The 25,682-nt window shown below is 40.8% G+C and overlaps 1 protein-coding gene across 2 annotated transcripts in view; it reads left to right on the top strand.

Moving 5' to 3' along the window:
- LRRC3B (leucine rich repeat containing 3B) overlaps window positions 1-23,542 on the top strand; it is a 49,126-nt gene extending 25,584 nt beyond the window's left edge. For both annotated transcript variants that reach the window (XM_063420649.1, XM_063420640.1), the window contains exon 2: window positions 21,831-23,542. In XM_063420649.1, coding sequence (XP_063276719.1) covers window positions 21,996-22,775 — 780 coding nt within the window. In that variant the 5' untranslated portion in view covers window positions 21,831-21,995 and the 3' untranslated portion in view covers window positions 22,776-23,542. The remainder of the gene's footprint in view (window positions 1-21,830) is intronic.
- Window positions 23,543-25,682: the final 2,140 nt, after the last annotated feature.

Raw genomic sequence — 25,682 nt, 5'->3', positions numbered from 1 at the left:
AAGGTGTTTCTGTTACTGTGAACTTGAAAATTCAGGTGATAGTTGTGGGTTTTTTTTTGGGGGGGGGTGGGGTGTTTTGTTTTGTGTTTTTTTGTTTTGGTTTTTTTTTTGTTTGTTTTTTGTGGGTTTTTTTTGGTTTTTTTGGGTTTTTTTTTGTTTGGTTTGGTTTGGGGTTTTTTGGGGGTTTTTTTTTGTCTTTTGTTTGTTTGTTTGTTTGTTGTTTTTTGGTTTTTTGGGTTTTTTTCCCAAGGCAGGAACTGCATGATCCCATGATCCTAGGTCCTTTGCTTACATGTGGAGGTTATCCTCATGGATGACTCCCTCCTTGGCTTTGGAAAAAGTCTGGTCAAGCAGACGTGCTCCCCTTCTTGCCTCCAAATTATCTGGACCTGTAGAAGTATTGAGCAGAGGTGGTGTGCCTTGCTTCGGCAGTGTCTTCTGGTGCTTGAACTTCCCTTTGGAGCTCGGACTCCTGGGGGTCCCTGGGATTTCTGGGTTAATCAGACAGCCTGATGGAGTGTCTGAATGATACCAGGAGATAAAAAGAGATGTGCTGGCTCTGCTGGAAGATAGCAAGAGAAAGCCACGCAGAATCCCTCAGTGAATGCAGTGGCAGATACCAAGCAGACCTGGGGGCTCTTTGTTTGGCAAGCTGGGGACCAGCATAATAAAAGCCATTTTTCCTTTTAAGGCTACAAATCCCAGCAGGAGGCTTCAGGGAAAGCCTTGGTGGCTTGTTCCTGCAGACTTGGTTTATATTCTCTTGGCAAATGTCATATCCCTGTAGAGGGGTTGTGATTTGGCCTCAGATGTTCTAAGACAGTATTGTAAATGAAGGATGGAAACATGTATTTCCTATTACAATCCATTTGACTGACATCATAAATTAATAACAAAAGTTGGAATTTTAGAAAGCCTGTTCAGTGGGTTTGTTTTGTTTTGAAGCTTTCTACCTACACTTTGAGGGCTACATTCTGTAATTTGTGTACAGAAGACAGAATCAAAGTTTCCCCTTGTTTTCTTGCCAGCTTTAGTGTCATTTTGGTGCCCAAAAGCATTTTTAAAAAGGCTCAAACTTCTTTTCTCTCTCTCTCTCTCTCTCTCTCTCTCTCTCTCTCTCTTTGTTTCTTTGGTTTCTTTGTTTTTAAAACAGCATGTATGAGAGTAGGCACCCAGGTTGATGTTTGATGCATTGAATTCAGTTAATCGCTTAATTGGTCCATGAGGTTCTTAGGAATTTATTTACCTAAATAAATTGACTGTGTGTGACTTGTTGTCATTTCAAAACTCCTTTCAAGAGTTTACAGATAAGTTTATGCATATTTATTGAGGTTATTGTCATATTGTCAATTCAGTAATTCAATTTGTTGACTTCAATTACGAAAATGAATAAACATTTGCAGTTTTGGTCCTTTGCTTTTGGATGTTGGTGTGAGTTAAAAAAGAAGAATACTATTTTGATTTAGAGTCACAGAGCAACAAAGTAATTGTGTCTCTTCAGTGTTAGTTTGCTAATATAACCATTTCTCAGGAAGTACTGTTCTTGTAAAAAGGAACATAATTTCAATTAATGCTCTACACCATGTTCCTTTCAATTAGTATTTTTAAAAGAGAATATCTGTAATTGGGTCTGTTTACTTACTGTAGTCATAGTGGAAGCTATACTCAGTGGTAAGATATTTCATAAAATCTGAGTGATAGAGAAGATCTACAGCCAAATTCTGGTTTGGGGTATGTGTTTGTAACTAACTCCCTGTTGGAAGTGAGGAATCCCATGAAATGCATTTCTTCTCTACAGACAACACAGATTGTACAGTCATGTAACACAAAGAGGAAACAAAAATGTGCATCTGTAGGATTTAAGCATTATGCTGCAAAGCTTAGAATTACGTCTTTCTTAAGTTATGCTGCTTTTGAGTATTTTCTCCTTGAACTGTAGTTTTTTCAGCTATTCTGTTTAACTTGATTGGAAGTAATCAAGGAATGGCTGAGGCTGGAAAGAATTTCTGGAGATTGCTTAGTCCACTGCCATGCTCAAGCTCAGAGCTATGTCTGCCGGGCTTGGATGGAGATGCCACAACCTCTCTTGGTAACCTGTTCCAGGTGTGACCACCCTCACAGTAGGGAGAGGAAAAAAATAAAAAGAAATTATTTTCTTACTTCCAGATGGAATTCAATGTATTTCAGTTTGTGCCCATTGTCTCATATTCTTTTACTGGACACAACTGGGAAGGGTTTTTCTTCATTATTGTCTCCCATGAGTTGTTTATACTGATGAGACCTGCCCTGAGCCTTCTCCAGGCTGAGCAGACCCTGGAGTCTCAGCCTCTCACAAATCAGATCTTTCAGTTCTTTTATCACCTTTGTGGCCTTTGCTGATGTGTTCCAGTCCATATTTTGCATATACCAGGACTAGCCTCTCTCTGTGCAGGTGTCCTCACCAGGCCTTAGTGGAGAGCGAGGAGCACCTGCTGGTGATGCTCTTTCTGATGCAGCCCATGATGCTGAAACCCACCCTTTCCATGAGGGCACACACTTTGTGTCTGTCAGGACCCTGATGTTGCTCTCTTCAAGCCTTCTTTCCAGTTGATCAGGCCCCAGCATGTAGTGATGCATGGAGTTAACCATACCCAGGTACAGAACTTGGACTTCACCTTTGTTGAGCTTCATGAGATTCCTGCCAGCATGTTCTCCAGTCAGTCCAGGTCCTTGTGGATGGCAGCACACCCACCTGGTGTATCAACTGCTCTTCCCAGTTTTCTGTTGTCAGCCAGCTTGCTGGAGATTCTTTCCCACCCTCCAGGTTATTGTGAAAATGTTAAATGATGTTGGTCCCAGGACTGACCCCTGCAGTACTCCACTAGTGATGGGCCTCTAGCTGGACTTTGTGCTGCTGTGCACAGCCTTTTGAGCCAAGCAGTTCAGCTGGTGTTCTCTCCACCTCAGCGTTTACTTATTTAGTCTATACTTCATCAGTATGTCAATGAGGATTTTATGGGAGACAGCATCAAAAGCTCTGCTGAAGTCAAGATAAATAACATCCACTTCCCTCTCATCTCAGCAGGCATCTCATTGCAGAAAACTATCAGGCTGGTCACATGTGATTTCTGCCTTCATAAATCTGTGCCAACTACTCCCAGTCATTTAATTTTACTCCATACGTTGAGGGAATTGTTCCCAGATTGATTTGCTGATCACCTCCCCAGGGTTGGAGGTGAATTTGACCTGCCTGTAGTTTATGGAATCCTCGTTCTTGAAAACAGGACTGGCTCTCATGCAGTCCTCAAGAAATTCCTCTGATTCCTATGATCTTTGAAAGCTTCACTGAGCTCCCTCGGCACTCCTGGATGCATCCCCTCTGGATCCATGGGCTTGTGTATGTCCAGTGTGGCTAAACGTCCCTTAACTGGATCCTCCTCTGCTGACAACAAGCCTATATGGCTCCACATTTTCTCACTGGTTGCAGAGGCCTGGGGTTTCTGAACATATAACATTGAAGGAAGAAGTACCTCTTAAATTGACAGTCTTTTTCCGGGTAGTCTGTCTTTCCAGATATTAGAGATTCACTTAACGTGCTTTACACACAAACCAGTTCTGTGCAGAGTGTGTGAATTTTAAAAAAATTAGAGTCTGTTGATAGACCTGTATTTAAATCAGGCTATTAATGTCTTTCCATGATTACACTAAATAGAAGAATTCTGCACAAAACAGTATGAATCTACCAAAAGGGTTTGTTTTTTCTGTATGCTTCTTTCCTGTGTTGGCTTGGCTGAGTGCTGACTGTGCAGAGATGTGTAACAGGAGTGACTACAGACCGTGCAGCGATTTCAGAGATGGTTTTCATGTGTCAGAACAACAAGGTGAATTAGTCTGCAGTCACATTCATGTTGCCACCAAGAGCTGTCGTCCGTGCCTGAGCAAGGTTGTTTTAAGCTTACAGGGGTGTAACAGTCCCAATCTACAAGTGTTTATGTGAAGTTGTCAAATCAGAAGAAAGAAGGAGGAAAAAAAAACCCTGAAGCTTTTATTTCCAGCTCAGCAGGAACCTGACAGCTCCTGAGCTCAGCAGGAACAGAAATTGCTGCTTCTTGGGTGGAGCCATCAGCTTGAACCAGGGTTCTGGCTCCTGCCTTCTTCTTGAGCTCCAAGTCCAGCCACAGTGTGGGCTAACAGGGGTACAAAGCACAGATCATCCCTTTCCTGCTGAGCATGTGCCACTGACAGGGAGCATAGGTTAGTCAGTCCTGCCCTCCAAAGAGACATTGGACATCCACACTGGATGGAGTGAGAGCTGAGAAGCCACTCATCCACTGGATTGAAGTTCATCATAATTTTTAAAAGCCTTTCCCTTTCTTGGGCTCCAGGAACAGCCAGTGACTCTCAGAGGGTTGCACAGCAGTTAGGACTCAGCCTAGCAGCACATGGAGGTCTGCCAGGGTTGCTTCTCATCCTGCATGGAATGGCTGTGCATGGGAACTGTGGCACTGCCTCAAAACTAGTGAGAGGCTGCAAGTGTTGCTGTAATTATTCCCAAGAGTAGCTGTACCAACTTCTGGGCTGCTTTCTGCTGGCACTGTCACACAAAAAAGGTTGTTTATTTTTCTTCAGCATATCTGCTGTTGTCATCACATCTTGTGAAGTCAGAATTGCAGTGTGTGTGTCTGTGCATGGCAGACCATTCATAACATAGCCCACATCAGGTGTCTTGTCTGAAAACACATTGTGTGATCTCACCACAACCATCTGAGCTTCTGCTTCAGATTATTGCTAAGTTCCTGAGTGTGAACCCAGCCAAGCAGCATTCAGTGGGGCCACCTTGTTCCTGTTCATGAAGAGCTGCAACCTTTAGTGTACCAAAGCACCACCTTCTCTTTGTTTTGAAGAGAGCTTACTGAAAGCTCCAGGAGGAGGAACTGCTAAAGAAAAAGTACCGTGTTTTCAGAAAGACAGAGAAATGCCAATGTGGTTTAAATTTTGTATTTTGATTGGAATTTTTCAGATCATATAATGTTTTATACGTGTTTTAAAGTTTTCCAAGTGTTTCAAAATTCCTATTGAATAAAGAAAACACATGTGTTTCAATAACACCAAAATATCCCCTAAAATTTCAGTAGCAGTATTGATACAAATGCTATGAAAAATGCAGTGGAAATAACTATTTAACTGAAAGAATGTCACTGTATAGGAAAAAATATTATTTTTTTCCTCTTCATCAAACTTCAAGCCATATCCTATTTTAATGAGCAAAGGTAGGATGTAGTGTTTCACCTGGGAAATACTTGGATAACTTTAAATTAAAAATGTACTAACATAATATAAATAAAGTCATTTTTTCTCTCATTTTACTACTAAAATTGATTCTAATAGAAGGCTAGTTATTTATTTTCTAATTAATAAATGACTACCTTACTAAGGCAGCTGTTAAAGTCATTGATGGAGAACTAATCATTCATTCTTAATGGAGCTTTTTGTACAGCCATGAAAGTAAGTTTATCATATGAAATCATGATGCAGTGGGTTAATATTGTAGATGAACTTGCAAGACATCTCCTACGAGATGAACTTGTAACACCACTCTTGTAAGGGTGGGTTGATGGTTGACTTTCCCATGCCTCCCTGTTTGCAGAGGTCTTTGCCAAAGCGCATTTCTGTGAGCAACTTTAAGGAATTCTAGAGGGGTTATTTGCAAAATGAGAGCTCTTTGGTAGAAAGAGAAAGGAGAGGTTGAATATATTAAACAAAAGGAAAGCAGACCCATTACAGTAGCCTTTCAGGGCTGTGGAGGCTTGTGCCCCAAGGAACCAGAGGCTTGCCAGCCTGCAGTCTCCTTGCTTGCCATGGTGCAGCCATGCAGTAGCACACACTGATACCATAGCTGTGAGTGTCTCCTTTTAGTGTTCTGGGGACACTTTTGAGTGCAGAGCACCATGAGAGCCCTGGTGGTGCAGTAACGTATGGCTGCTGTCACTGTGAACACCCTACTGTTGCTCACCTCTCATGGATTGGCTTGAAAATGGGTTGACTGAAGTTTAATACTGGGATGCTCCTCAGGCTAGCAGAGGTTTTAAATGTAGGACTGCAAGGGTGGGCTTTCCTTGCAGCTTGGAAGAGACAGAAGATTTGTCATTGTCATTTTCATTTTCAGAAAGCATCCGTTTGGGGTGATGTTGTTATGGATTTTGAACAGCACAGAAATAACAACATGACTCTCCATGATGGTAAAGATAAGAGCAAACTTTATTCTTCTAAATTTTACTTTTATAGAGTAGTTCGGTACAAAGAACATGATCGGTTATTCAGTGTCTACACCTTTTAGTAAACATTTCTTTTCAGTAAACATGTTGGAAAAACACCACCTGCAGATGGTTTCTCACTTCTCAAGGTTTGTTTGAATTCCTCCTTTAGATTTCTCAGGCTAACATGAGAAAGTTGCTTGTCTGCCTTTCACACAGACACTGGCATAGCCTGAAGCCTAAATTCAGACCGATGTCAGGCCTACAGGGTGCATGCAAGCTGTCCTTGGACCAAACAAGTGATGCTGAAAGGTGTAGGGCACAACTTCATTCCAGAAGCTTAGTCTGTTTTGTTGTCCTTGCTCTAGTCTGTTATCTTCACTGTCCAGTGAGGAAGGGCAGGATGGAACTGGAGGACACCTTTGCCAGACTGAAGGCAAGAATGGAAGCAGTCAGGAGTGCAGGAGTGCTCAGATCTGAACCAGCTTATGAAGATGGCTGCATATTGCTGCAGCACTGTGGCACTGCATCTATGGCAACTAAGGAAAGGAGAGTGAGTAAGATAATGTTTCTCATGATGGGAAGCATGAGGAAAAAGATTTGAAAATGCTGCTCTCAAGTGATACAGTTTGGTTTACTCTTTGTGTGGTATTCTTCTATGTAGTATATGGCCTGGGAATCGATAACAGTGTTATTTAGGCCATTTGGATTTCTTCGTATGTCCTGGACTCTTGGCTTGTATTCAGATGTGGAAATTGAATACATTTGAAGGTAAATGTGCCTTCGAAAAAAGGAGGACAGTTAACAGGCTGCTTTTCACTATTGACTCTCGTGAAGATGCGTAAATATGGAGAAAACTGTGGTTTTTCCACCATACCAGTGCATCTCATCTCTATTGTGTTAGTCAATAGAATGCTGGGCTGTTTCATGGTTTGTCAAGTAGCTCCCAGAAAGATGGTATAATCTATAGAACTTGTTAAGGGTTGGCAGTTTTGCTGGGCTCCAAGTTGTAAGGAGTTCACCTGTTGGCGTGTGAGCCAATGTAGTCTGTCATGTCTCCCACATCTGGCTTCCTCCCTTCATGGTGCTTGCACGGGCCTGAGATTAACTTCTGGTTCTCTTTCTTCTTTGCTCTTCCTGCAATTCCACAGGCTCATCTGTTACCCTTAGACTTTCCTGTAGGTACCACTGTTCTTCTAGCCTCTGTCTTTTTGTCCTTGAATAAGTAGTCTTCTCAGTGAGATAAGGACTTTCCTTTGTAGCTGGGCCATATCTATAAAGAGTCCATGAGTTGTAATGTTTGCTTCTGGCAGAGGAAAAAAGTGGGTGAGTTGCTTTGAATTCACATGCTTTTATTTGGGCCAAACAAAAGAGCAAACCAAAGAAACAAACAAAAAAGAGGCAAGTGACAAATAATCAGATAAAAATACCTTAATATCAAAAGAATATCCATTATTTATTTGCTTTGCCATTATATTTCATTACTTCTCCATTACTTTTTCTGTTGAAGAAATTGTTTCAGGAGAGGAAATAAAAGTCTTGTTTCACCAAGCAGTGCCCAGACCATTTTGGGAAAGTGTGACACAAGGGACATTTAGTGGCAGATAAAGCCACCATTGTAGTTGTGCTCAACACACTTCACTGAGAGTAGCTGTTGCTTCAGGAACTTGAGGAGAAGCAGCAAGAAGGAGGGTGTATGTGTGCCATGTGCCAGGCACAGATTCCCTTTGCTTTGACTTTTATACATCTTACTAGAAATGAGTGGGTTGGTGGCTGGGCAGGGATCGCAGGTGACACACTGGGGCTTGGCACACCAAGCAAAACCTGAGGCCACTTGGACTCCTGTACTGAGTGAAGAAATTCAGCTTTATGGCTCTCCTGGAGTCTGACTGAAATAAGACTGGTAGTAAACAACTTATGTGCTAATAGCAGGGTGCCTTAGCGTGCAGGTGGTTTGGAACAGAAGTGAGTGCCTTTAAGCATTGTTTTATGGTGTTGTACATTTCAGACTGAAAAATGGCCACAAGCTTTATTACTTTAATATTAACACTTTTTCATTACTCTCTCCCTCCCCACTCCTGCAAACTGCTGCGTTCATCCATTATAGTGGCTCTTTCTTCCCCTTCACCTGGTGTTTCTCACAGCATGGGAGACGTGGGTGGCAGGAGGGACAGCTGAGGACATAATGGCACCTTGTCTGTTGCCAAGTGAAGCCACAGCCCAAGCTGGCCCGGGTAACCCGTTGAGGTAACTTGCAGAGCCCTCAGGGATGACAGCATCCCTCCTGCCATTGCTGCTGCCTTCCAGTAACCTGCAAGGGGACTGCGCCTCTTACGAGACCTTTCCCCATCAGGTTTTTCCATCCTCCCTCGTGCTCCTTGATGGCAGGGGCTTTGCAGTGCAGATGTTGTTATCCATCCTTTCCCAACCCTTGCAATCAGCTATTTCCACTGCACTTGCCACTGAGGGCTATGTGCCAGGATGTTTTAAAATTGGGAAACAAGCAGCAATGATTCACAGGATCAAATTTGCCATGCTTTTTCCTGCAATGTGGAAAAATGGTGTTAAAAAAGTTTGGTTTTTTTAAAATCCTATTCTTACATTCTCTTTCCTATTCCAAGTATGTCAAGTTAAGTTTATCTCAGTGCCAGTACCAACTGTAAACCAGAGTTAAATTAGCCTTCCTGTTAGCTCTGCTTGGGTTTCACTTTTCAACAAGCTTTAGTAAAATAAATCATGCCCCACATGTCTTTAAATTTCATTATCGTGACCTAACTTAATTTGCTATAAATTATTTCTACCTGAGCTTCTTCAGCTGTGAACTTGCAGCCTCCAGTGTCTTGCTTATTGGATCATTGCCCAGCTAATCAAGATTTTTTTTTCCTTCACACCTCCTGCTTTTTGTATCAGCTAGGTCTGCCAAAGTCAACTTGGCTGTATAACCTCAGAGGGGACACACAAAGAGCTGATATGTACTTGTCTTTAAAATAAGGGTTTTATTGAACCAAGTTTCAGTCTGTTCCTGTTGTGCTCTAGTGCTGCTGATAAAAGACCTCTTTCCCTTAGTAAAAAAGTGACCTCAAGGGTTTGTTCTCTTCTTGGAGGTAGCCATTGCAACACTTCCTTTTGGCTCTTCCTTCCTTTTGTTTTCTCCTTGGGAAAAGCGACTGACTGGAAAATCTGTGCACACTCAGTGTTGAGCAGCTGTGCCTTGGTTTTGTGGTTTTTTTGCACAACTAGATTCCATGTGTGATAAAGGCTGATGCTTATTTCCACTGAGAAGAGCAGATTTCTTTTTCTTTAGAGCTATTCCTTTTATCTAGCAGTTGGTGATAACTCTTATTTCAGTGCTGTGAACGTTGAAGGCTTGCTTGCCTCTCAAACTTATGAGTTGCAAACAGACTGAAGATTTTTGCTGAGTAAGGGTCAGAGAACCCCTAAAGGATTTCAGCTTGCAACCTCAAGTTGTAATAATGACTTGCTATTATCGTATGTCCTCAGAAGAGAAACTTAATGCAGCAAGTTTTTTATGACTTTGGAAAAGTACTACATGGTTAAAAAAATAAAAAAAAATAAATTACCTGACTTCCTGGGAAGCCTTGGGGATGCTCCAGGGCACTTATTTCAAAATGAAAACATGCTGATTGTTGCTTAGATGTAACACATGTAATTTGAAAAGTTCTTTAATGGCAGCTGAGGGCCTGATGTAACTCACCAGCAGATTAAAAAATAGCCAGTTTGTCTAACTTTCATTTGGAGAAAGTGGTAACATGCAGCTGTTGAGCAGCGGAACATTATCTTTCAGTACAGCCTTTCTTTTGAAAACAGACGCTCTTGCTTGCTGTCTGGATTCTGGTGGAGCAGATATGTCTGCTAGAGTAGTTTAACTCTTACAGTGAATGTTGATACAGGATGCTGCAAGAACGTGGGCATAAAAGGTATTGCCCTGGGCACACAGAAGTCTTCTCAGCTCAGACATGCTTCAGTCTGACCTAAATTTTTGGGCTCAATATGAGGTTTACTGGTAAAATGACACGTCATGTGGTAGGCAGGGGGTCAGATTAGATGATCTAATGGCTCCATCTGGCCTTAAATTCTTAATTAGGGAAGTGCTGCCAGCACAAGATGGCATTGAAGCTGCTAGATTTTGCTTGCTTGGGAGATCCTCACCTGAAGCAGGGCTGCAGAAGTTGTACCTGGACTAGTTTTTTTCCTCAGCTTCTAATGGCAGTAGCAGCCAGCAGAGCAAGAAGTAGGTCCTGACGGGAACCTGGTAATCTTGCTTTTATGGTAGTATAAAATCCCTGTGTCTGACTATTCCGGAATACCACATGTTGGGCTTTTAGAGTTATAATGATACCTAAATTTAGAAGGAAAATCTATTATTAGGGCAGAAAAAAATGAGGTAAGTCTCTCTGGCAAGCTAATGAAAAAGAAATTACAGTTATTTGAAGCTGCTCATGGATTAAAATATTAGAAGTGGGGATGTGGTTTTTGTAGTGAGTGGTCTGATATAGTAGGTTACAGTACCTTTGCTTGACGCCTTTGGTGCAGAAATGGGAAGTACATTGTGTGTGTGGTGTTGTAGATGTGCTCTTGGCTCTCTCAGCTGTGCAAGTGGCAGTGTGCAGGTGTAATAGCCACTGGCAAAGCAAAACCAGCATCACTGATCAGCCAGTTCCTTTGGCAAGCCCAAATGGCTTGTAGCTAACTCAGTATGTCACTAGATTGTGGAAGGTCACTTGAATGTCTTTAAAGTTGCTTAATTGCATATTGATCTCATAATTATTCTATACTTGCTGTCTCTTTTGCATTGATAAATCACAATTTTAATTTCATTAGGAGAAGGTTGTGGTTTTGTGGTGTTGAGCATTCACTTTTAGGTTTAGAGCTTTTAATTGGAACTTTCAAACTTGATTGGTTTCTTTTATATGCTGGTAAACATTTTATTTTTCTTGCATTTTTCTAAATTAGTTACTCTACTTCTGCATGCTTCTTTAAGGTCCTGTTAATATACAGGGAGCATATTTCAAAGCACAAGGAGCTGAATTAATAACTACTGTATTTTAACTGCTGTCCCCTTTTGCTAATTTATCTTGTGGGATTTTTCTCCTCTTTAAGATTTTTTCAGAGTAATTGCTCTGGAAGTATGTTATTTTTCTTTCTAGTCTCATCTTGTGTATTACTGTAATTCAGGTTGCTTCATTTTAGTAATAGCTTTTACTGGCTTCTTGCCTTGCAAATTATTTGTGCCATGAATTATTACTCTATGTTTGTGTCACTGGGAAGTTGGACAGGGAGAGATAGAGCCTTGACTTCCTGGGTTTTAATGCAGCAGGGTAATCTAGACCCAGTAAAAGCAAGAGTTTGTGAAAGTCACTGTGGCACTTCCTCTGCTCACATCTGTTGAGCTGTCTAACCCAAGAAATGGTTTCATCCATGGTGACCCAAGGTAGCTCTTGGGAACCTGCTCTGTGACAGAGGGACAGCTGGAAAAAGCCAATTTCAGCCGCTCTCTGCTCTGTTCTCCTTCTCCCTCCCTAGCTTTGGAGTCGGCAGCACCTCTCTGGCAGGATTCCCTGGTGCCCAGGTGTCTGCTGCCAGCAGCTGTCTTGCTGCTGCTTTGGGCAGCTGATGGCAGCTTTGCACAGCCACCAGCGTGTTCCTCACTGAATGGTCCCTTCAGGTGTGCATGTTTATTTCTGCCTTGCTGACTTCATTATCAGCACAGCCTCACCAGCCTAATGACAGCTTCTGTCTTCTACTAAGTTCCAGGAGCATTTGGATGAACCTCACATGAGCCTAAAGATCACGCTACACAGAACCAAACACCCTTAAAAATGGAAGGAAGGTCTCTAGGTGGTCTGAATCTTGCTTATCTTTGCAAGGTGGTTCCTTAAAGGCCTATCAGTTTCTAATTAGACAGTTTTGTTACCAGGGGTTAGATTTGCACTTTGCAAAAATAGAATAAGATTTTCAACTGGGCAAGGACACCATCTGCAGTCACCAGATGCAGTTATCAAGATTAAATTGCAAGACTTGCCACTGATTATGCTGGTAGTCATTTATGTAATCAGTGTAATTATCTTCAGATCAAGACAAGATTTGATAGATTCTGATAGATTCTGCCTAATTAAATTGAAAGAGCATCCATCATTAGCTACTGGAAAGAGTATGGCTCCAACTTGGCACTTGTCTGTTTCACTTTGATCATGTTATTTTATAATATGGGAGAAAAAATAAATTGGCAAATATTGTGAAATTGACATCTTAGGGTAAAAACATTTTCCATTTGGTTATATCAGATTTCTTGAAAACCTGCAGCATTGCTTATTCATGAGAGGCTCCTGGGTATTCTCTTCATAACCAGACTTTAGAAAAGACTTTAGTCTGGATCTCTTCAACCAAGGAAAATGAAATATTTCCACTTCATGTTATTTTAAGCTTTCAGAGTATACTTTTTTCTACTATAGATCATGTGGAGGATTGACTCAGCTGCAGCTGGAAAGGATTTTCTTGCCAAATGGAATGGTTGTTGATGTTTTCACAGAAAATGTGACTGAGACTTGGTAGAATATAATCCCAAACTCTTAAAATGTTTTTTACCCTAATGAACACTAATAATCTAGAAAAAAAAATGATGAGGCTTTGGAGAACTCTTCACAAGTAGTCATTTGTGTGTGTTGAAGCATTTTCCTTTAGCATCTGTAATGTGGTTCTTCATGTTCTTATATAGTGGTAAAAAAATCTTTTTGCAGATGTGTTTGCTGAGCTATAACTGGCATATCTTGAGCCTTTGTTCATTTCTTCTGTAGGTTGTCAAGACAATTTCTTCCAAACATAGTGGAATTATGTTACAGATTGTGATGTATCTTGTGCCTTTCATTTTTAACTTGCTTTATGTTGCCACTACATATGCACTGTAAGTGTATGTAACGTTTTCTTTTCTTTTTCAAATGGCATAAATGCTGTTTATATTTCCCATCAGGGTATATTGCTCAGGGAAGGGACAGGAGCAGTCTGTAGTCTATGTCAGATGAAGAAGATGCAGGAGATAACAAGGAAAAGTAGGCAGCACTGAATACCTTCTAAAAAGCAGGTGATTCAATCTTTGTTAAGGCTCAAACAAAAAAAGGTCTAACAGCATCCCCAACAACTGTTTCTTTAATTTCCAGCAAGTTCATTCCAAGAAATATGTTGCCAGAGACGACTTCCAAGAGCAAAGCATCGTAGGAAAGTTAGGAGATGATTAGTAATATTTTTCTGTCATCAATCTGTTATTATATCTGCTAAGCTTCACACAATTATTTATCAGCTAAGAGTTACGAAATAATTCCTGACTTGACATGAAAAGGGAAGAAAGTCAAATACATTTTTTAACATGAACCCAAGCCGTCAGTCTTAAAGTGCTGATTCATTTGCCCACACAGTATAATTAAGATGTTAATCTGTAATAAGGAGTGATACATTCAGTGATCTCACAATCAGAAGGTAATTATAGCTTAAAATGTTCATTTGGCTCTCCTCAACCATTTTATTAATCTGTGACGGGTAAGAGAGGGCATTCATAGCTCAGGATCTATAAACCTTTACCTACACACTTTGCTTCTACAACTGGAACAGGTTTGCAGTTATATATAGATGACTATACTGGAAGATTTTTGGGAACAAAATGTCGACTGGCATTCTGAATCCTGTCCTAGGGGAGAATATTACAGTTACAGTACATTTGGTGTTTCGTTAGATAATGAATCCATTATGTAGTTTAAGTTCAGGCTCACACTGATTAATCATGACATTTCAATTATTCATAGAATCAGTGATCTTTTGCACCCCTTTTTTCCCACCTCATTTGCCGTTGGCGTTCTATTAATTTCTCTTTTTACTGCTTTAGGATTTTTCATGTTGCCATATTCTGAAATCCTGAAACTCTTCCACTGCTGGAGATTTTCATCTGGAAACTTAAATGACCTGGTACCTTGCAAGTAGCTCATGGCACCTCTCTGGTTTGGTGCTTCACAGCATTTTATCTGCCTATGTTGGAGGTGGCCGCTGCGAAGCAGCCAGGCCTCCACGTTTAAGCAGTGACAGGGAGAGATGCATGTTGTCGTGGGAATCCAAACCAATTCCAAGCATGAAACTGTTTCATTTAGCAGGTGAAGCAATGTTCCTGTTTCATCTGCTAACTGGAATTTCCTCATGTTGTCCTGGAGCTGTGGAGGGGGTTGAGTTGCCTGACTCGCAGTCTGTCTGTGCAGCTGGTGAGATTGCCCTTGGCCGTGGTTTGCTGGCAGCACACAGGTGACATTGTTTTAAAGGATTGTATTGTTTGGAGGATTTCCCTTGGTACCTGTGCAATTTGTTGTTCTATAGTGCACAGACAGCACAGAGGTCAGAAGTGGCCGCTGTCATCCCCTTTGGGCCCTGCTGCTTCTCTCCAGCTCCAGCTCTCTAGTATCATCACTTTCCAGCTCAGTACCCACTCAGTCACATTGCCATGGTGTAGTTATATCGTATATCCATGGGTATGTAAAAAAAACCCTGTAACTTTTTATCTTTACATGCATCTTGTGTTTTTAAATTTTGTGGGCTGATTCAGCCTGCAGATGTTGATGGAGCCAGGCAGGATTTCATGGAGTTTTTTCCCCAGTGTGCACAGACTCTGCTGGCCTCCAGAGGCTCAGCTGCTCTCAAACCTGGTGCACAGGACAGCCCAGTGTGCACCATACTGGGAGGTCTGTGTTTACCAGTAGGGTAAGATTTATTAAGTGTAGGATGCATATAAATAGTTCTTTCTCCAAATATCTTCTCTGTTTTAATTCTTCCTAAATACGCCATTAGCAATTGTATGGGAGTAGTGGTGGCAAATCTCTTTCTTTGGGTTCAGGAAAAATTGTCCTGTCCTCAGTCCTCTAGCAAATTGGACTTTTCAGGATGGATAATCACCAGTTAATTTTAGCCTACAATCTCCATTTTATGGCTGTCTTGTCAATACTAATTTAGAGATAAAGTAGAATATGGCTTTTTATGAGAAGAGGGAAAAAAAAAGGAGTACAAAGTCATAAGACGCAGCTCTGTTGTTGGGGGATAGCAAGGTGGGGGTGTGTGTCTGTTTTGTAACAAGTGGACTGACATTACGGGAAGCAGGACTCATGGAAGACAATGTATTAGAAAGGGGCATATTTTTTATTTCAATGGTTAATTAGCTAAACCCAATGTAACCCAAAAATATTCAATATGGCAAAGTTAAGGCTTGTTTTAATAGAAAGTGGAAAACTAGATTGATCAAGGAGCATCTTTTCCATAAACCAACATAGTCGATGTCTTAAAGGAGGGAAAAAAGTTATAATAATGTCAGGTCTTTCAAAACTATAAAACATCTCAGTAATTTTCTGGAAGTCAGTTAAAATAATGATCTTTTTACAGTGCTCCATTTAATGGATTTTTAGTTATAAAATTTTAATATTTATTCAAAGTGCAAGTTTGCTTAAAAGATGTCTAAAAAAAGAGCCCTGTAGGAGTCTTATTTCCTGGACTTTTCTAATTCTGTATCAAAATTCCAATTCTGGCACGCAAGGAAGTTATTACTCTGAAGGGTAGGACTTTACTTAGACCAGGCTTGAAAAGTTCAGCTCTTTCTCAGGGATCTCTTGAGGGCTTACTGGGAGTTGAGAGCTTCTTTTGAAGGCAGTAAAGCTGCCCACAGAAATGGGAGCTGTGTTCATATATATGAGTTGTGTGGGCTGTACAAGAGGAGGATGGGAGGCACCCTGACATGTGCAGTGCATCACTGATGTGGAAGTCCTGCAGTTGTGCTTGGGGATGCCTTCAGTATTGGCTGAGGACACATGATGTGTGTTGTGGACTCTGTGATCCCAAGGAGTGTGGAGCTCAGCAGTGCAATTTGGGATCCATTTTCAATGAGGGCTTCTCTGGGCACTGTGCCTAAAGTCACTTAAGCTTTACAGCTGTATATCCTCAGAAGCATGGTAAGCCTAGGTAGGTGAATTGTGCATCAGTCCTTGTGATCCACATTCTTAGGAAGCTGGGTTGTTCATAATTTTTTGCAATTTTTCTGGTAGCTGAAAAGTGACAGACCAGACAGATTGAGCACAGTCATGATGCAGCCAACAGCTCACCCCCTGTGGTTGATCCGTTGGCTTCTTCCTTTTCCCTGTTCTGATCTTGCCTGCTCGTTTGAGCACATCAGTCACAGTAACAAGAAATTCCTTTCGAATCATGGAGCCTTCAGTAACCTTAAGTACAAACTGTGTGCAGTTGCTGAGCATTAGTAATTAGCTGTGACCCCTTTGACGTTGCTGGAGTAACAGATGCAATCTTCTTCATCAGTGGGTCCAGCTTTGAAGAGGAGACATTATTCTAGTACCTTGCATTATTTACAGGGAAAATGGAGTTGCTATCACTGCATTTCTGTCACAGTGAGACGTGTGTGCTGTGCAGCCCTTTTTGCACATTTGATGGTGTAGTTGCTGAAATGCCAGCGAAGGCATAATTTAGCTTATGGGATCGGCACAAGTGATTGTACACGAGGTGGAAGTATCACTTCACATAAGTGATCAGCAGTGAAAAACCTTTGTAACTAAACTTTCTGACCCTGCATAAAACTCTTTAGGTGGCTGCCAACTATGCTTGCACTTTCAGGACTGTGCTTTAGCTGCAGTTTTTTCTTTCAGTTTTCTTTTCCTTGGCATTCTATGGTACTGTATCCCAAAGAAAGAGCAAAAGAACATCTTCCAAAATATCTTCAGTATTTATCCAGTTGTTGTTGCTAGGAGGGTGTGTTCTGCACAATGCCTGTGCTTATCAGCTAATGGAATGAAGATGCTTTTAGGATGAAATCTTCTTCCATTTTCCCATTTTTCCTTGTTTGTGAATTATAACAGCAAAAATTAAAAAGCCTCCCTTGTCTCTTGTCACTGAGGAGTCCTTACAGCCTGTGATCTAGTGAAGGCCAGTGTGGTACTGAGAGCAGAGAGCTGCTGCTTATTCTTCCCATCAGTGTTTAACAAGCAGGCAAAACGAGCGAGGATGCAGTGTGTGAGTCTCTCGTGTTGGCATGTACCTGTGTGATCCTGTTCTACAGACCTAATTTGTGGCCCTCATTCTGTGATTTACAACAGGAATCTTCCCATAAAAACATTTATACATTAGGTCCTGATTTTGTCTTTGTCATGTGAGATCTTGCTTGATGAAAAGCTGTCAGAAGGATCTTAATTTTTCCTCAACAGAAATGTTTGGGAGTTCACCTGACACTGTCTGAGAATTTAGGTGAAATTCCAAGTAGAAGTGTTGTCCTACTGGAACAACTTGAACAAAGATATTTCACTGTCACAGGTAATATTTGTAGTGCTAGAAAGTAATCTTTGAAGGACCCTACCAAAATAGATACACAATGCATGGAGAGGGCATCTACTGAACAAATAGGGAGTAAATCTCTCTCTGGCATCTGAAAGATACAAATTTGCAGGATGAGTGTTGTCAACAAGTGGCTCCACTGATTTCACCTGAGGCCTGAGGTGGTTGTGTGTGCGGGTGTGCTCAAAATACTATAGGCAGAATACCTCTCAAGGTTGATGGTAGTCTCTGCTTTTGAGTTCTCTGAGAGCAGAGGCTGGCCCTCAAGCGCAAGGATTTGGTAGCTGTTCCATTCTCTTTTATGGAAGCAGGGGATGTGTGAGTACTTTGGTGACCAAAGCTGCCATGTGGACTCTGAAAGTCTCAACACCACAGTGGAAACCCCTTCCCCTAGTCGGACATCTTTAACTAAGCATACATGATTGATTGTTGCTTCAGGCATCTTTTGTTGTCTTTGTATTGCCCTAAACAACAAAACGTCTCAGCCTGTGTCATTTTTTGGCTGTTCTGTGTGATGGTTATAGGATTTCCTATCCTCTTTCTCTGAAGACAAAAGAGCATAAATTAATATTGCAGGCCTGGACTTTCTGGGTGATTTTGTTGAGTCTTTGGTCCTTTTTCTGTGTTGGTAGTTGGAGGCAGTGATGCTTCCTTACATCACTCATTTCTTGCAGGGAGAAGTTATTATACAAATAGGTAATTTAGTAGTGTTGCATTCAGGAGCTAAGATACGGTCTCTGCACCTTGTTTGCAGTAAAGACAAACACTTGAAAGTACCCGACACCTGAAGCTCAGTAGAAATCTCACTATGTATTAAAAGCAGTGTGCTTTCCCTGAGGATTTCCGGGTTTGTGCATTTTCCTAGATTGTTGGATGTTAGTACTGGTGAATGGTCTTGGGAGATCTTCAGAAGAGGAAGACTTGGAAACCTGTTTAAATTGCAAGACTGTAAAGGGCTCTTCTGTGCAATCTTCTGCTGTAATATCATTCCCCTGCAGTATTTGACTAGGCGTTAGGTATTCTATGTTTGTACTTGTATTTTAGAAATGTGCACAAAAATCCTTTTCATGCTATGCTGCTACAAGTTCTCCTGGTGTGCTGTCATTTCCCTGTGCCTTCGTTCATTTTTGAATTTAATTTTTTTCTTTATTTGTAGAGTTACAATTAATTCATATATTTATTTTAATTCTGTGTCTTTCATCCCTTTGTCTGTAGTCATTAGTGTTTCTTCTGGTATATCTCTCTTGTATTTGTTCCAACTTTGACACCTTCTTTATTTATTGTGTTCCAAGCAAGAAGAAATTAGATATAGCTCAAGAAGCCACAGATCTTCCTATTGGCATTAGAAATGTGTGAATCCTAGTTTTCTTTGCTGTTAGTCACTAGAAGTAAAGAAAGTTCTTGCTCTAGGTTTGTTGTTGAAACCTAAACCTCAGATATCCCTTAGATTGGATATTCTGAAGCAAACAAAGCTCTGTTTATCCTGACTGATCCTCAGTCCCATTGTATTTCTTCTGGTTAATTTACTGCGAATTTGCTGAGCTTTGTTCTTATTGAGACAAGTTTTGTTGACTGGGTTGTTAATTGCAGGTTTAAACTTCTATTTGCTCTATCTAACAATTTAAAACATTGCGAGTTTTTTCCTCTCTATATTCATTTACTTAGTTAGGCCTTTAGAAGAGGCAAGGCTTCATTAAACACTATCCTGCTTAGTCTGTAATGACTTTACTTCTTCCACTCTAAACACATAATTACATTAAATAGTTTCATTTGTCTTCAGTGGGATGAGGATGTTTTACATTGTCTTTGGTGCTTGGGGCCTCTTTGATACATGCTCTTTGGTGATGTAACAGTACTGTGGAGGACTCAGCAGAGTCCATGTTGTATTTCCAGTTTGACTGGGGGTTTTTAGCCTGTAATAAAGCAAATTTGATATTTATTTGTCACACTCTGATGAAAACAGTATTATTTTTATGCTTCTATAAAATGAAGCACCTGAGACTACTTCAGGTGTTTGCTCTTTCTCTGCAGTCTCTTCCTGCAGTAGGACTCCAGAGCCAGTGGTGTACAAGTAATAGTGATGAGATGATGCTCAGTCTGTGGCAATGAGCTGGACCACTCATCTGCTCTTCTGGTGCAGCAGCACGGTAATGAGACACATGAACATGAAGGGAAAAGAAAAAAGGTGGCTGTTTTTCCGGGGGACAGGCAGTCCTGCCACAACACCCAGGGCTGCTGGAGGGAGCAGCAGATTGCCAGCTCCCAGTGCCAGGGGGAGCAGCTGCCAGCTCCAGCTTGGCCTCTGAATGGGCTGCACATTTTAGCAAGTACTTAGCGCTTTGGGGCAGGCTGGGAACAAACAAAAACAACTTCTGGAGCTTATCTCCTTCAGTAGCAGGTTTCTGTCTGGTCTGAAGAGCAGGCACTGCAGTGACCAAGGAGCCAAAGGGAGAAATGGGGAGGATGTACCCACTGCAACAGGGTTCTTTCACGTAAACCCTGCTCTTTCCACAGAGGTCATGAAGAATTTCATTGACTCGGGAGGTGCTACCTCACCTCTCTCTCCACAAAGGGAGCTTTTCATGCTCTGCTTAGTTTCTTTCTAAACAGTTTCATGTTTCCAGGGTTAACTTCACAATTTCTCATTTCTAACAATTACATTTTTTTAAATTTTAGAGTAGAATTTTATGGAGTCCAAGTGTAAGCTTTCTGTGTACATTCTTGGGCAATCACTAATTTGAATAATAGGTAAGTTGAAGATTAGTGGTGATACACTCTCTCCAGTAGTTGCAGTGAGAGTATGCTGAGCTTTTGCCATTCCCAAGCCATGGAGTAATCACAAGTAATGTACATGCTGTTAAGATTGCTCTGGGTTGTTTTATTTTTCTTTTCCTGTGGGGTTACTGACATACTGAGCCTCAGCAAAATGGGTTAAATAGAACTTGAACTATGAGTCTGAAATTATGCTTGACACATTTGATCCATATTACTGCAATGTGGCAGCAACTGCAGTTGGTATGTCAGTTCTGCAAGCAAAAAAGTGATTGCAATGCAATTTCTTCTTTTTGATGTAAAATCACACATACCCTCCGTGCAGGGATTTTCTTGTTCAGTGGGCTACAGTGTGGATTTAGAAAAAAACATAATTCATTTATATGTAAATACAACCTGAAGGCTACACATATCCAAGCTGCTACAAAGACAGAGAGCGTGTACATGAAAACAAGTGGACCTGTTGTTGTTAGAAATTCATAGTTTACCATAATAGGGGTGGTGAGGGGGGAAGGGTTGTCTTTGAAACCATATAGGTCAGCATTTCAGACTTCTCTATTTGTGTTCCAGTTAAAGGAGAAAGTGGAAAAGCTTCTGGATGTTTGCTATTTTAAAGCCAGCTTGAGGGGGTAGAAACAGAAACAGTATTTTTCATATGTCCTATTAGCAAATAGGACCGTGAATAAGATATTTTAATGTTTGGCTTGTAGATAGGTTTGTGAGTTTTATTTGTTTTGAAGGGTGGAGTATGTGAGTTTTTGGCAATTATTCCATTTCTTTTTGTTACATGAAAAGAAAATTTTCAAAAAACTGGAAGTAGAAATTATGTCTGAGGGTCTCACAAAATGCTGGGAGGTACAAGAAATCTAGCATTCTAAAGCAAAAGAGAAGGAGGGGGAGACAAACAAGAGGATGGTAGGTGATTGTGGTGTCTTGCAGCAGCATTTGCTTTACCTGATCTTTGTTCCTTGATATAGTAAAAATATTTCCTTGCTGAAGTACTTTGAATTGGATTTAAAATAGCATAAATTATTTTGAGATAAGTTCACATTAACCACCACAAATTTCTCACTTAACCTGTCACTGTTGCTGGAGATACAAGTCTTAGCTCCTATCAGTGTATCTTCTACTTCAGCAAGGGAAAACACAATTTAGTTTTATAGCTGTTTTAGAAGAGTCTGTGATAAAAGCAAACCACTGCCTTCCCTAATAAGTAGTAAAGACCAGACTCAGGCAATTTGTAGTAAGTGTAGGCTATCCGCTTAAAAATGTCGTGGGGATTTATACACTAAACTCAGATTAATGCTAGTAGAAGTTACCTAAGATAATAGATCATTTATTTAGTGTGGCATTTCCCTTTAACACCTTTTTATTTCTATTTTTTTAATGAAAACAAAGTTAGGATTGGAGTTTATGGTATAAAGAACTTTTTCTCCTTCTTCTCTGTAGGCATGCTTCTAAGAAGGGTATTGACCATGAGGAAGCCCATGTGTTAGTAACCAGCTGTTACTAATCCTGCTGAAGAAAATGAAGCCACGTTTCAGCTTTGCCCATCCTTTTCCCACCCTGTTGGCTGAATGAGAAGTGGTCGTGTGATTATGCTGACAGCCCAGCATGCATTTGGTAGACCTGTGGTTAACTCGTTCCCTCTCCATGTGTCTGCTCTTACAAAGTTTTGTCCTCATGATACTGTGCTTTCATTCTGCCAGTATGTGCCCGAAAGGCTGCCTCTGTTCCCACTCCGGAGGCCTGAACGTCAGCTGTAGCAACGCAAACCTCAAGGAAATACCCAGAGATCTTCCTCCAGAAACAGTCTTACTTTATTTGGACTCCAATCAGATAACATCTATCCCCAACGAAATTTTTAAGGACTTGCACCAATTGAGAGTCCTCAATTTATCAAAAAATGGGATTGAGTTTATAGATGAACATGCCTTTAAAGGGGTGGCAGAAACCTTGCAGACTCTGGATTTGTCCGACAACCGGATTAAAAGCGTGCACAAAAACGCTTTCAACAACCTGAAGGCCAGGGCCAGAATTGCCAACAACCCCTGGCACTGTGACTGCACGCTGCAGCAGGTGCTGCGGAGCATGGCCTCCAACCACGAGACGGCCAACAACGTCATCTGCAAGACCTCTGTGCTGGACGAGCACGCGGGGAGACCCTTCCTCAACGCTGCCAACGATGCCGACCTCTGCAACCTCCCCAAAAAGACTACTGACTACGCCATGCTGGTCACCATGTTTGGCTGGTTCACCATGGTGATCTCGTACGTGGTTTACTACGTCCGACAGAACCAGGAGGATGCAAGGAGGCACCTTGAGTACTTGAAATCCCTGCCAAGCAGGCAAAAGAAACCAGATGAAGCCGATGACATTAGCACTGTGGTATAGTATTCTGAATACAATGACTGCCTTTGTGATGGAAACTAGAGTTGGATGACGCTAAAACCAGAGGTTTACTTCTAACGTTCATTGTAAACATTAAGACTTTTGGGGCTTTTTTTTTTCCTGTTTAACTGAATTACGCCACTGTTGAGCTTTCTAACGGAAAGTTTTGTCCGGGTGGTAAATTTCAATTATTTCTCTGGTGGTATCCTAAAGCAAGTGAATTAATATGTAAACATTAGTTTAGACCCATTCCACTATTTAATAACGAAATTTATTTTTTTAATTTAAAAACCAAATAAAAGCTTAAATTTGAACCATGTAAAGCAGAGTAATTTATTGATCAGAAACCTGTCCAGTGCCAGAGCACTCTTGGCTTGTTCAGTGCTTGTGAGGTAGAAGAGAGGAGCGATGATGAAGTGGGCTGTGAGAGGTCCAGGACTGCAGAGTCCCCAAAGGGCACATCTCACCCATGGGTGCGAGGTGAGCAGCTGGTGAAGGGTAGCCCGTTTTGTGGGCTGCCTGCCGTGGTGGGAAAGGGGCACAGCGTGGGCAGAGCAGAGTGGCATGGCTCTCAGTGTAAGGGACTGATGCTTGGTTAACTTCTCGGAGGGCGTTTCGGCAGTGCTGGGGAAGAGGCAACCTGGAGGAACTTCACCTCAGGACATCGAAGAGAGGTAAGCCAGGGGCACATGGTGGTCTTCATCCTACACCCACTTACTGCCTTGCATGAGCTTCAGACAGGTGACTTCAGCACTGGCGAGTACAGCAGGAAGGCAACAGCAAGCTTAGTATGCTGGTCAAACTAGAGTACCACTAGTGATAATTAGAAAAAAAAAATCTGGTGGCTTTAAGCTGTACTTTTATTAATAAGTAAATGTGACTTCTATTTTTTAGGGAGCAGCCTTTTTAAAAATTGAAGGAAATAAATGAATATATAGGCTAGGCATACTCTGTTGTGTGTTAGGATATATGTATGTTTTTGTATGATTTTGTGGCTAAATGTTTGGGAAAATATAGAGTCCACATGCAGTTAAACTCAGCCTTGCATATGAAATGGATGTTTTAAGTCTCTGCTGTCTTTAAAAAACACAGTGTTTTTTCTCTGTTCATAGATAAAATTTTCAAAGGGAACAAATCCACAAGGATGTATTCCTCTTGTCCTTTATTATGATAATAAAATGATGCTTGTTTCTGGGTCCCTATAGATCCAGTCTAACTGACATTGGAATATATATTACAGAAGGGTGGATTAAAAATGTATAAAACACTGCTTTGCAAGAATAAGTGGTAAAGGCCAGCCTTAAAAAAATTTTAAAACCCTCCAGAGTAATCTCTCCCATTAGTTTATCCATTATTTCTGTTACAGTTCTGAGGGCAGAACTTGTTTTTTTCAGAATACTGTATTTATTTAACAGTATTTTTCAGAATACTGCTAAAATAATAGCTAACACTTGTTTCAAAGCAAGTGAGAGAACAGGAAATAAAAATGAAAAAAAAATTTAAATGGATATAGAGTCAAGTTTTTATGCCATCTTTGCACTTTTTTGTCATCTTTGTAGAGTGGGTCCTTGTGACTGACTTAGCTGGTTGCATATCTCCATGAGCAGGTTTTTCTCCATGAGCAAATTAGGAGATTATTAATGTTTGTAAAGGGTGCAGTCTGTCCGTAAAATATCCACTGTCTGATATTTCTGTCCCTGCCACCAGCTCTGTTAAGTAAAAATTTTATTTCCTAAGGAGAGGCACGCATTGATTACATATCCTCCTTAGTTACCATTTTATGCTTTCCTGTTTCCAAGCTCTATCTGATTACCTACCCCAACCTCCCAAGCTCTGTGTGCAGGACCCAAAAGCAGTAGGGTTAAATACACATGAGTCTGAAGAGAGCAGATAAAATGTGGCACTCTTCTGGCAATATAACAAACTCTACTGAGCAGGACATATCATGTAGTGTCTCTGTGTAGGCTGAGCAAAATTACTTCCTGATGTAATTCCCCTAACTTCTCTAAAATTTCCTTCAGAGTAAAATTGGTCTCATTTCTATAACTATGTTCCTCAAGCAATATTTAGGATCCCAGCTAATGTACTAGTGTGGGAAAAAGCAGAGGGAGACTTGCTAAAAGATGGCTGTGAGCTGGAGGTACTAAAAATCAAGAATTTGGTGTTGCTTATTCACAGCTGAATGCAGGAATTTCTCCACAAAATTTGGACAAAATTATTTAAACAACATTTAAGAAATTTTGGTCAGTCTTAAAACACATTAAAAACACTTGGCAAGTTTTAAAAATTTAATTTCAAGCAATGTTTTCAAAAAGAAATCCTCTTCCCAAAACTAAGAAAAATATAAATAAGTTATTTTTAGGTTTTTTGGGGTTTTTTTCTTAATTACTTGATCCGTGAGACAGGATCTGGTATAGTTTTAGCCCAGCTGAACTTCTGGCTGTCCAACTTGAAATTGTGACCCAAACAAATTAAACCAAGTGAAGCATTACTCTGTAGAAAAGCTTTGGAGGCATGGTTCCAAGAAGATAAGTAGTTGCTTGTTTTTACTGTGTTTACTTCACATCTTTCTTTCCAAAACTACCATCTCTAGAAAAGCCTACATGCTGCCCTTTGAAATCAGTGGCACAAACTTTTAGACTTTGATGACAGTTAAACACTTTAAGGAGTTATTTCATTTATAAAACAAATTTTGCTGAAAAATGAGTAATTTGGTATATTTTTGGCTGTGATACCTTAGCATGTAAATACAGATGAGAGGAAATGGATGTTTCCTTACTCACAGGGGATAGTATATACTAGAAAATAAGAATGGATATACATAACACAGTGATTTTTTGTTGTTGTTGTTCAATTAAGATGCTTGAGGAAAAGTAGAGCTGAGTCTCGATATCTTAAATGTGATTAATT

Source organism: Prinia subflava, chromosome 1 (assembly GCF_021018805.1).
Source record: "Prinia subflava isolate CZ2003 ecotype Zambia chromosome 1, Cam_Psub_1.2, whole genome shotgun sequence".
Classification (NCBI taxonomy): Eukaryota; Metazoa; Chordata; class Aves; order Passeriformes; family Cisticolidae; genus Prinia; species Prinia subflava.
The sequence above is the reverse complement of the archived record's forward strand: the minus strand, read 5'-3'. Positions and strand labels throughout refer to the sequence as shown.